Genomic DNA, 13,157 nt, shown 5'->3' with positions numbered 1-13,157 from the left:
CATGTCGGAATACTCGCTAGCAGGAAGGGAACATGTCGTAATACTCGCTAATAGGAAAAAAAATGTCGGAATACTCGCTAACAGGAAAGATAACGTGTTGGAATACTTAGTAGACGAAAGGAAACATGTCGGAATACTCCCTAACATAGTCTGACCATACGTCCTCTTTTCCCCGGACATGTCCTCTTTTGCGGGGGTGTCCGGGGTGTCCGGGCGGGGTTTCTTAAATGCCTCAAATGTCCGGCATTTTGAATTAGGGTTGCGTGTATTTTCAATGTACGTCCAGGGTTAAGTTAAGAAGGGGTTAAAAAAAACCTGAAGGTGCGCGCACGTAGCAACATTCGTGAGGGAGGGGCAGAGACACAGAGCGAGAGAGCTAGTGAGTGGAGAGACAGGCATGAGAACAAGAAATGCCGAAATGTTAATGCAACTTCACGGATGATTTGCGGGAAAAGTATTTGTGTTTTCGTCCTGGCCGTGACACATGGAAAGCAGAATGCACTGTGTGCAAAGCAGGAACGTATGTATCTGTGACAAATAAAGGGGCCAACGATCTACAAGCCCATATCCACACTACAAAGCACAAAACAGCTGTGCAGGGCGAGAGCTCGTCTGCTGTTTTTTGTTTAAATGTAATTAACTTGTTTTGAGGCATTATTTATGTTTACATTATATACAAGAGGTTATTTTGAATATTTCTACCTCTGCACTTTTTTTTTTTCCAAAACTGTGAATGTTACAGAATATAAGTGTGACTTATTTTGTTATACTGTCAAGCAGTGTTGGCGTTAACGCACTTTTTGTGTCTTTTTAACGCATTGAAATCAGAAAGGACACAGATTATACATTTTTTTTAATTTCTTTTTACCATTTGTGGCCCACAGCTAATGTTTTAAAGGCCCACGGCACATTCTAAAAATACTATTAAAATAAACAAAAACATAACAAAAGTGAAATAAAAAAGCTTAAAGGTGAAATGTAATTTAGAAAAAGTTGCAATGTTGACTAATAAAACAAAGCTGTTTTTTTGTCTTTCAAACGGTCATTGCTCAAAACATAATATTGAATCAAAATCAATGTTATTATGAATTATTGACCTATCAAAGGTTCCGATTACTTCACATCAAATATTCCACTTTGAAAAATATTTTTGGTGGAAGATTTTGCATATTTTGTGTGTTTGCCTTAAAAAACATAGTTTTATTTGACAAAAAAGGGTAGAAAACAAAGAAACAAAAAAAACAACATAAAAAAAACTAAAACATTTTGAAATGAGGAATAGATCCGTAGTTGATTTAGACTCCAGAGATTTAAGCGTTAAATATAAACTGTATGTATGCCCTGGCACACCATTATCATCATTTCATGACCCAAGCAAAACACTTTTTACACGTTTTTACTGAAATAAATACACCTACAACTTATTCAATAAAAACATAGAAAAAACTACCAGCAGCGGTAAAGTTTAGATCCATGAAGGAAAGAAGAAAGTGAATGAATGTTTATAACTGAATACATTTACATATGTATACACATTTGTTTTCTTTTGTATTATCTTTTTTAATGAATTAAAGGCCTACTGAAACCCACTACTACCGACCACGCAGTCTGATAGTTTATATATCAATGATGAAATCTTAACATTGAAACACATGCCAATACGGCCGGGTTAACTTATAAAGTGCAATTTTAAAATTCCCGCCACACTTCCGGTTGAAAAACTCCTTTGGATATGATTTATGCACGTGATGTCACAAAATCCACGGAAGTGGTTGTACCCCATCGACCCGATACAAAAACCTCTTGTTTTCTTCGACAAAATTCCACAGTATTCTGGACATCTGTGTTGGTGAATATTTTGCAATTTGTTTAATGAACAATGGAGGCTGCAAAGAAGAACATTGTAGGTGGGATCGATCGGTGTATTAGCGGCTAAGTACAATACTTACAGCAACACAACAAGGACTACTTACTACGCCTAGCCGATGCTTGCCACCAAACCCACGGATGAAGTCCTTCGTCGCGCCGTCGATCGCTGGAACGCAGGTGAGCACAGCTGTTGATGGGAAGATGAAGGCTGGCTGGCGTAGGTGGAGCGCTAATGTTTTTATCATAGTTCTGTGAGGTCCGGTTGCTAAGTTGCTAAATTAGCCTTAGCGTCGTTAGCAACAGCATTGTTAAGCCTTACCAGGCTGAGAATTTTTAACCGTGTAGTTACATGTACACGGTTTAATAGTATTGTTGATCTTCTGTCCATCCTTCCAGTCAGGGGTTTATTTATTTTGTTTCTATCTTCATTTGAGAACGATGCTATCATGTTAGCTCAGTAACTAAGTGTGTCACCGATGTATTGTCGTGGGGATAAAAGTCACTTTAAATGTCCATTTCGCGTGCTCGACTCTCATTTTCAAGAGGATATAGTATCGGAGGTGGTTTAAAATACAAATCTGTGATCCACAATAGAAAAAGGAGAGAGTGTGGAATCCAATGAGCCAGCTTGTACCTAAGTTACGGTCAGAGCGAAAAAAGATACGTCCATCACTGCATCTCAAGTCATTCACTGTAACGTTCCTCATCTACGAATCTTTCATCCTCGCTCGAATTAATGGGGTAATCGTCGCTTTGTCGCTCCGAATCTCTCGCTCCATTGTAAACAATGGGGAATTGTGAGGAATACTAGCTCCTGTGACGTCGCGCTACTTCCGGTACAGGCAAGGCTTTTTTTTATCAGCGAGCAAAAGTTGCGAACTTTATCGTCGATTTTCTCTACTAAATCCTTTCAGCAAAAATATGGCAATATCGCGAAATGATCAAGTATGACACATAGAATGGATCTGCTATTCCCGTTTAAATAAAAAAAATTCCTTTCAGTAGGCCTTTAAGTAACGTTTATGACAACCTTTTTCCAAAACACAGTATATGTGGGCTCTGTACCGAGGATGTTGTTGTGGCTTGTACAGCCCTTTGAGACACTTGTGATTTAGGGCTATATAAATAAACATTGATTGATTGATTGATTGATATAATGTGAGATATAACAGGATAATGCATACATTTGTCATTTGTTTTCAAAACGCTTACAAAAAAGTGGGACCCCAAAAATTTACTGTGGGACCCCTTGATGGGGTCCCTGGGACCCCATTTTGAAAATTCCTATCGCCAACACTGCTGTCAACAGAGGAGAAAAAATGCTTTATTTAAAAAAATATATTATTTATAAAGCAAGTTCGAGTATCATTGGCAAATTTTCACCTAGTCCCGGCCTTGGCGTGCTGCCCGCATTGGCACGCATATATGTGTCCTCTTTATGGGATTTCAGAATATGGTCAGCCTACCTAACAGGAAGGAAACATGTCGGAATACTAGCTAGCAAGAAGGCAACATCTCGGAATACTTGCTAGCAGGAAGAAAAACATATTGGATTACTCGCTAGCAGGAAGAAAACATGTCGGAATATTCGCTAACAGGAAGGGAACATGTCGGAATACTCGCTAGCAGGACGGAAACATGTCTGAATACTTGCTAGCAGGAAGGGAACATGTCGCAATACTCGCTAAGAGGAAGGAAACATATCGGAATACTTGCTAGCAGGAATGAAACATGTCAGACTACTAGCTAGCAAGAAGGAAACATGTCGGAATACTCGCTAGCAAGAAGGAAATATGTCGGAATACTTGCTAACAGGAAAAAAACATCGTAATACTCGCTAACAGGAAGGAAACATGTCGGAATACTCACTAACAGGAAGGAAACATGTCAAAATACTTGCTAACAGAAAGAAAACATGTCGGAATACTTGCTAGCAGGAAGGAAACATGTCGGAATACTCGCTAACAGGACGGAAACACGTCGGAACACCCACTAGCAGGAAGGGAACATGTCGGGATACTCGCTAACAGGAAGGAAATATGTCGGGATAATTGCTAACAGGAAGGAAACATGTCGCAATACTCGCTAACAGGAAGGAAACATGTCGGTATACTTGCTAATAAGACGGAAATTTGGGAGTTTGTTCTTGTCATTTTCCAATTTTTTTAATGTAATATTTAGTCTTTGAATAATATTATAATTTTATTCCCTTAAAAAGTGTAATTGATTTTCAAAATTGTATGGGCTAAAAAAATTGGATTTTTTCCCCCTCATATACATTTTTAACCTATTTCTAATACTATTTAAAAAGTTCTTGTATAATTATTTTTTTAGGGAAACTTTTCCTTGTAATTTGACAACTTTATTCTCCTAATTTTAAAGTTTAATTCTTGTAAAAATTGCTGCTTGTTTTTTTATTAGAAAATTGCTGCAACGTTTTTTTGCAATGATAAAAATAGATGATTTTAATATAAAACTTTTATTCTTGTAAAATGATTTATTTTCTCCTCTTCAACTTCATTTTTTGTAGTATTTCTTTATTTTTGCCAATATTGCAAACAACATAAAATGATGTCAAATTTAGATTTTTTTTCTTGTCATTTTAGAAGTTTTTCATGTGATATTTGACATTATTCCTGGAAAAGGTCGAATTGATTTTTACAATTTTACGGCTATAAAATTAGATTTTTTTTTTTGCTCATAAAAATGTTGACCTATTTGTAATATTATTAAAAAGAGTTATTCTAAAATTTATATTTTTTTATTTAGTTTTTTTTAAGTCAACTTTATAAATAAAATACAACTTTATTTTCCTAAAATATTGTTTAATTATTTTAATTTGATTTATTATAAGTCTGCAACAACTTTTTTTGCAATGTTAAAAATAGATTATTTTATTTATTAAAAGGGTTTTATTTTTTTTAAATGATTATTTTCTCCTGCTCAAAAAATTGTTTTCTACCAATGCTGCAAATTACTTTATGTGCAATTACGTCAAATTTTGAATTTGTTTTTACTATTTTACAACTTCTTTTCATGTGATATTTTACTTTATTTGTGGAATTTTACAACATTATTCCTGGAAAAACTCGAATTGTTTGATGTAATTTTTGGGTTATAAAACAATCCCCCCCCACTCACAAACATTTTTACTTAATTCTTAAATTATTTTTAAAAAGTTATTTTAAAATTACTATTTTTGCAATAATAAAAATGGATGATTTTAATATAAAACTTTTATTCTTGTAAAATGATTATTTTCTCCTTATCAAATAATTGTGCCTGTTATTTCTTTATTTTGCCAATATTGCAAATTACTTCACAGACATTATGTAAAATTCTGGTTTTGTTCTTTACATTTTTCAACTTTGTTTTTGTAATATTTTCTTTTTATTTGTGTATTATTACAACGTTATTCCTGCAAAAGGTCGAATACATTCTTGCAATTTTGTGACACAAAATAAAAACATTTTTCTCCACAAACAGTTTTCCTTATTTTTAATAAGATTAAAAACGATATTGTAAAATTACTTTTTAAATTTTTTCTTGTAGTATGACAACTTTATTCCCCAAATGTTATCGTTTAATCTTGTAAAAGTATTACTTCTTTACTTATTGGAAAATTGCAACAACTTTTTTTTTGCATTAATAATAAAAAATGAATTATTTTATTATAAAACTTTTATTCTTGTAAAATTAGTAATTTCTTCTTATCAAATATTTGCACCTTTATTTTGTATTTTTTTAATATTTCTTTATTTTGCCAATATTTCAAATTACTTCACGTGGTAATATCAAAGTTAAATTCTTGTAAAAGTATTGTTTGTTTTCCTTATTAGAAAATTGTACTAGGTTTTTTTCTGCAATGTTAAAAATAGATTTAATTTCAGCGTTTTATTCTTGTAAAATGATTATTTTCTCCTCTTCAGAATTCTGCAAATTTAATTTTGGAGCAATTCTTCTTGTGTAAAATGTGTTTTTGTCATTTTACAACTTTTAATTTGTGTAACAACTCTTACAGTTCTTGCAATTTTATGTTTTAGATTTTTTTCCCACATCAACAGTTTTAATTATTTAAAAAAAACTTGTATATTTACTTTTTTTTTCAAAGGAAACTTTTGTTGTGATATTATAATTACATTTTCTGAATAAACTGACTTAACTTTTATTAAAAGGGTGCCTTTTTTGTCACAAAAATGTGAACTTGTCAGAGTCTTTACTTTTCATCCCCAGCAAGCGGCGCTATCGCACCAAAGTGTCTGCTGCCCCCACAGTGGAGGTGGACACGCCCACTTACCTTGAAGTACCTGACTTCCAGAGAGTGGCCATCATCGGAGACTACGCCTCAGGGGTAATAGCTCCACCTTGCAAAAATGTTCTACCATAATATGAATATTTATGATAATGATATATTTAATATTACTATTACTGGAATATTGATAATAATACAAACGATAGATGAGGTAACACGTTGTGATCATGTGACCACTGCAAGCCAATCAGCAAAGAAATGAGATGATGGTTGTTAAATATATTATTATTAACACATGTTAATCAGCAACACTTTACAAAGTCTTTCACTCCTAAAGGCAAATATTGCCATGATTATTTTTCATTCAATTAAAAAAAAGTTGAATCAAGTGACACACTTTTTAATGAGTGTTTTTAATTTGACATTAAATAAATACATTTCCTGATAGCACTATGATCATCTACACGGTCAAAATGTGATTTAAATATTTGTATTTGTTTTTGATTAAGTACATTTTTCTGCTAGCATAAACTGCTACATATATGATGTCACTGATTTAGTTCAATATATTTATTGTATTTAAATAATTTACATCATATTTTTAATTATATATTATTTATACATATATGCACTATTTACAATATAAAGAACACAAACTGTACATGTATTTTTTTGATGAAGTGATTTTTTTCTTACATGAATAATTATTAAAGGGAATATTTAAAAATAAATATACATAATTTAAAATAATTCTGAAAGAGCACATTAAACACACACATTGTATTTATGATTATTTTGGCTCATTAAAAAAAGATCTTTATAATATGGTTTTTAATAATCAACTAATATTTGACATTTAATAAATATATTTGACATTTGAAATGTAATTTCAAACTATCTTTAAAAAGATAAATATTAATAATATTGGATTATTTTACATACTTGTTTTAAGAATATCAATGTTTTTAATGTACCTTTCTCTATTATGTAGTTTTTAATAATACCGTTTTTTTAATGATCATATGTTATATTTGTGTATGGGAGTTCAAGTACCTCTGAGTCTTGTTCACGAGTGAGGGAAGAGTAGATCGTGAGATCGACAGGCGGATTGGTGCGGCGTATTCAGTAATGTGGACGCTGTATCGATCCGTTGTGGTGAAGAAGGAGCTGAGCCGGAAGACAAAGCTCTCAATTTACCGGTCGATCTACGTTCCCATCCTCACCTATGGTTAATGAACTTTGGGTTATGACCGAAAAGAGCTTCCTCCGCCGGGTGGCGGGGCTCTCTCTTAGAGATAGGGTGAGAAGCCCTGTCATCCAGGAGGAGCTCAAAGTAAAGCCGCTGCTCCTCCACATCGAGAGGAGCCAGATGCGGTAGTTCGGGCATCTGGTCAGGATGCCACCCGAATGCCTCCCTAGGGCATGTCCGACAGGTAGGAGGCCACGAGAAAGACCCAGGACATGTTGGGAAGATTATCTCTCCTGGCTGGCCTGGGAACGCCTCGGGATCCCCTGGGAGGAGCTGGACCAAGTGGCTGGGGAGAGGGAAGTCTGGGCTTCCCTGCTTAGGCTGCTTCCCCCACAACCCGACTTCAGATAAGCGTAAGAAAATGGATGGATGGATGGATGGATATATATTGTTGCGTCGGATCAGTTATTAGCTCACTCGTCAGTAAAGCAGCCCGTCACGGTAATCTAGACACAATTACGTGAGATGACCACTATTTACAACTATTATGTAGAGGCGGGTAAGGTAAAAATGCACTCAACACTACAATATTACAAATCTGCCCATGAGGTCCAAAACAGTGTTTGACTTATAGACTTCAGGACAGACTCCTAATGCAGATTTTACAAAAAGGCTCTGCTTACCTTGTTTTATGTTTTGGCCAAGTGAGTCTGTCCAGAAGAGTGCAAGAGATGTTCAATTCTCAGCGCGTCATCCCGGACGAGCCCCCAAATTGTTGCGTCGGACCAGTTCTTCCTCCAAGGGAATCTAAGTTACTGGTCAATCCCAAATTCTTTTGGATGACATATAAACTGAGTAAAAAGGATCACCAGACAGAATACGAATATTTTCTAGTTTATTCGAAAGCTTTGGGAGGTGAACTCAATCAACACATTTGTATCGGCTGCTCGAGTTGATCTGACCCTCAAACTGAATAGCCCACTCCTTACACAGAAAGAAAGCCCCACCTGTCAGGGAAGGAACACGGCCTCATTATTCCACTAAAGATAAGACAAAAGGGAGTATTCCATCTCCTACAGTGCAAACCTTCAAGGACACACACACAGTTTACTTGCGGACATAAGATAAAAATAGAAAGAGTACAAATGGAAAAACACTAGCTGTTTCAAATATGACTATGAATAAAAATAATTAACTCTTAAATATATATATATGCATTCTTCACTATATATATATATATATATATATATATATATATATATATATATATATATATATATATATATATATATATATATATATATATATAAAGAGATGTCCGATAACGGCTTTTTTGCCGATATCCCGATATTGTCCAACTCTTAATTACCGCTTCTGATATCAACCGATACCGATATACAGTATACAGTCGTGGAATTAACACATTATTATGTTTATTTTTGTTGTGATGCTCCTCTCTGAGCTTCCACCTTACCGTGGTAGAGGAGTTTGCGTGTCCCAATGATCCTAGGAGCTATGTTGTCCAGGGGCTTTCATGCCCCCTGGTATGGTCTCCCAAGACAAACAGGTCCTAGGCAGCTCGAAGACTTCTATGAGAATGCAACAACAAGGACTCAGATTTCCCTCGCCCGGACGCGGGCGAGGGAAATCCGGGCCTGGAGCCAGGCCCGGAGTTGGGGCACGATGGCAAAAGCCTGGTGGCTGGGCCTGTCCTCATTTGGCCCGGCCGGGCACAGCCCGAAGAGGCAACGTGGGTCACCCCTCCAATGGGCTCACCACTCATGGGAGGGGCCACAAAGGTCGTGTACATTGTGAGCTGGGCGTCAGCCGAAGGCAGGGCACTTGGCGGTCTGATCCTCGGCTACATAAGCTAGCTCTTGGGACGTGGAACGTCACCTTGCCGGTGGGGGAAGGAGCCTGAGCTAGTGCGCGAGGTAGAGAAATTCCGGCTGGATATAGTCGGACTCACCTCGACGCACAGCAAGGGCTCTGGAACCAGTTCCCGGGTGGGGGTACGGGTCCTGACTGTTGTTAGTGCTTACGCACCAAACAACAGTTCAGAGTACCCACCCTTTTTGGATACACTCGAGGGAGTACTGGAAAATGCTCAAATGCTCCCCCGGGTGATTCCCTTGTCCTACTGGGGGACTTCAACGCTCATGTTGGCAACGACAGTGAAACCTGGAAAGGCGTGATTGGGAAGAATGGCCGCCCGGATCTATTTTAAAAAAAATTTTGTCAAAAAAATACAATCGTGTGCTTACTGACTGTATCCCTGCAGACTGTATTGATCTATATTGATATATAATTTAGGAACCAGAAATATTAATAACAGAATGATTTAATTAAAAAAAACATTAAAAAAAAAATATATATATATATTTTTTTACATTGCTTGTGCGGCCCGGTACCAATCGATCCACGGACCGGTACCGGGCCACGGCCCGGTGGTTGGGGACCACTGTGGTAGAGGACCAGAGCTTGAGGTTGACACAGACACCACCCCACCGGGGGGAAATTTTATTTATTTATATTAGGGGTGTGGGAAAAAATCGATTCGAATTCGAAATCGCGATTCTCACGTTGTGCGATTCAGAATCGATTCTCATTTTTGAAAAATCGATTTATTTTTTATTTTTATTTTATATTTTATTTTATTTATTTTTTGTAATTAATCAATCCAACAAAACAATACACAGCAAAACCATAATAATGCAATCCAATTCCAGAAACCAAACCTGACCCAGCAACACTCAGAACTGCAATAAACAGAGCAATTGAGAGGAGACACAAACACGACACAGAACAAACCAAAAGTAGTGAAGCAAAAATGAATATTATCAACAACAGTATCAATATTAGTTACAATTTCAACATAGCAGTGATTAAAAATCACTCATTGGCATTATCATTAGACATTTATAAAAAAATAAAAAAAATAAATGTGTCACAGTGGCTTACACTTGCATCGCATCTCATAAGCTTGACAACAAACAGTGTCCAATATTTTCACAAAGATAAAATAAGTCATATATTTTGTTCACTTAATAGTTAAAACAAATTTACATTATTGTAGTTGATAAAACATTGTCCTTTACAATTATAAAAGCTTTTTACAAAAATCTACTACTCTGCTTGCATGTCAGCAGACTGGGGTAGATCCTGTTGAAATCCTATGTATTGAATGAATAGAGAATCCTTTTGAATCGGGAAAATATCGTTTTTGAATCGAATCAAGACCCCAAGAATCGATATTGAATCGATTCGTGGGATACCCAAAGATTCACAGCCCTAATATCCATCCATCCATCCATCTTCTTCCGATTATCCGAGGTCGGGTCGCGGGGGCAGCAGCCTAAGCAGGGAAGCCTGGGCTTCCCTCTCCCCAGCTACTTCGCCCAGCTCTTCCCGGGGGATCCCGAGGCGTTCCCAGACCATTTCCATGGCTTCCCCGAACTCCTCCCATGTCCGAGTTTTTGCCTCCACAATCGCTGAAGCCGCACACCGCTTGGCCTGTCGGTACCTGTCCGCTGCCTCAGGAGTCCTATGAGCCAAAAGAACCCTATAGGACTCCTTCTTCAGCTTGACGGCATCCCTCACCACCGGTGTCCACCAACGGGTTCTAGGATTACCGCCACGACAGGCATCAACTTCCTTGCGGCCACAGCTCCAATCAGCCGCCTCGACAATAGAGGTGCGGAACATGGTCCACTCGGACTCAATGTCCAGCACCTCCCTCGTGACATGTTCAAAGTTCTTCCGGAGGTGGGAATTGAAACTCTTTCTGACAGGAGACTCTGCCAGATGTTCCCAGCAAACCCTCACAATGCGTTTGGGCCTGCCAGGTCTGTCTGGCATCCTCCCCCACCATCGCAGCCCACTCACCACCAGGTGGTGATCGGTAGAAAGCTCCGCCCCTCTCTTCACCCGAGTGTCCAAAACATGAAGCCGCAAATCCGATGACACAACTACAAAGTCGATCATGGAACTGCGGCCTAGGGTGTCCTGGTGCGTGTATATATATATATATATATACACACGCATATACAATTTACTTATTGAAACCGATACCGATAATTTCCGATATCACATTTTAAAGCATTTATCGGCCGATGATATCGGCAGTCCGATATTATCGGCCGATAAATGTAATATCGGAAATTATCGGTATCGGTTTCAAAAAGTAAAATGTATTACTTTATAAAACTCCGCTGTGCACACAAACATAGGGAGAAGTACAGAGCGCCAATAAACCTTAAAGGCACTTCCTTTGCATGCCGGCCCAGTCACATAATATCTATGGCTTTTCACACACACAAGTGAATGCAAGGCATACTTGGTCAACAGCCATACAGGTCACACTGAGGGTGACCGTATAAACAACTTTAACACTGTTACAAATATGCGCCACAGTGTGAACCCACACCAAACAAGAATGACAAACACATTTCGGGAGAACATCCGCACCGTAACACAACATAAACACAACAGAACAAATACCCAGAACCCCTTGCAGCACTAACTCTTCTGGGACGCTGCAATATGCACCCCCTACTAACCCCCCCCCCCACTTCAACCCCACCCCCCAACCCCGCCGACCTCAACCTCCTCATGCTCTCTCAGGGAGAGCATGTCCCAAATTCCAAGCTGCTGTTTTGAAGTATGTTAAAAAAAGTAATGCACTTTGTGACTTCAATAATAAATATGGCAGTGCCATGTTGGCATTTTTTTCCATAACTTGAGTGGATTTATTTTGGAAAACCTTGTTACATTGTTTAATGCATCCAGCAGGGCATCACAACAAATCCATCCATCCATCCATCTTCTTCCGCTTATCCTAGGTCGGGTCGCGGGGGCAGCAGTCTAAGCAGGGAAGCCCAGACTTTCCTCTCCCCAGCCACTTCGTCCAATTCTTCCCGGGGGATCCTGAGGCGTTCCCAGGCCAGCCGGGAGACATAGTCTTCCCAACGTGTCCTGGGTCTTCCCCGGGGCCTCCTACCGGTTGGACGTGCCCTAAACACCTCCCTAGGGAGGCATTCGGGTGGCATCCTGACCAGATGCCCGAACCACCTCATCTGGCTCCTCTCGATGTGGAGAAGCAGTGGCTTTACTTTTGCGCTCCCCCCGGATGGCAGAGCTTCCCACTCTATCTTTAAGGGAGAGCCCCGCCACCCGGCGGAGGAAACCCATTTCAGCCGCTTGTACCCATGATCTTGTCCTTTCGGTCATATCCCAAAGTTCATGTCCATAGGTGAGGATGGGAACGTAGATCGACCGGTAAATTGAGAGCTTTGCCTTCCGGCTCAGCTCCTTCTTCACCACAACGGATCAATACAGCGTCCGCATTACTGAAGACGCCGCACCGATCCGCCTGTCGATCTTACGATCCACTCTTCCCTCACTCGTGAACAAGACTCCTAGGTACTTGAACTCCTCCCCTTGGGGCAGGGTCTCCTCCCCAACCCGGAGATGGCACTCCACCCTTTTCCGGGCGAGAACCATGGACTCGGACTTGGAGGTGCTGATTCTCATCCCAGTCGCTTCACACTCGGCTGCGAACCGATCCAGTGAGAGCTGAAGATCCTGGCCAGATGAAGCCATCAGGACCACATCATCTGCAAAAAGCAGAGACCTAATCCTGCGGCCACCAAACCGGATCCCCTCAACGCCTTGAGTGTGCCTAGAAATTCTATCCATAAAAGTTATGAACAGAATCGGTGACAAAGGGCAGCCTTGGCGGAGTCCAACCCTCACTGGAAATGTGTCCAACTTACTGCCGACAATGCAGACCAAGCTCTGACACTGATCATACAGGGAGCGGACAGCCACAATCAGACAGTCCGATAC

The 13,157-nt window shown here is 39.0% G+C and overlaps 1 protein-coding gene across 1 annotated transcript in view; it reads left to right on the top strand.

The window, feature by feature from the left end:
* ampd1 (adenosine monophosphate deaminase 1 (isoform M)) overlaps positions 1-13,157 on the top strand; it is a 71,374-nt gene that overhangs the window by 30,196 nt on the left and 28,021 nt on the right. The window contains exon 4 of the mRNA XM_062056918.1: positions 6,103-6,220. Coding sequence (XP_061912902.1) covers positions 6,103-6,220 — 118 coding nt within the window. The remainder of the gene's footprint in view (positions 1-6,102; positions 6,221-13,157) is intronic.

The sequence above is a fragment of the Entelurus aequoreus genome, linkage group LG01, assembly GCF_033978785.1.
Source record: "Entelurus aequoreus isolate RoL-2023_Sb linkage group LG01, RoL_Eaeq_v1.1, whole genome shotgun sequence".
Lineage (NCBI taxonomy): Eukaryota > Metazoa > Chordata > Actinopteri > Syngnathiformes > Syngnathidae > Entelurus > Entelurus aequoreus.
The sequence above is the reverse complement of the archived record's forward strand: the minus strand, read 5'-3'. Positions and strand labels throughout refer to the sequence as shown.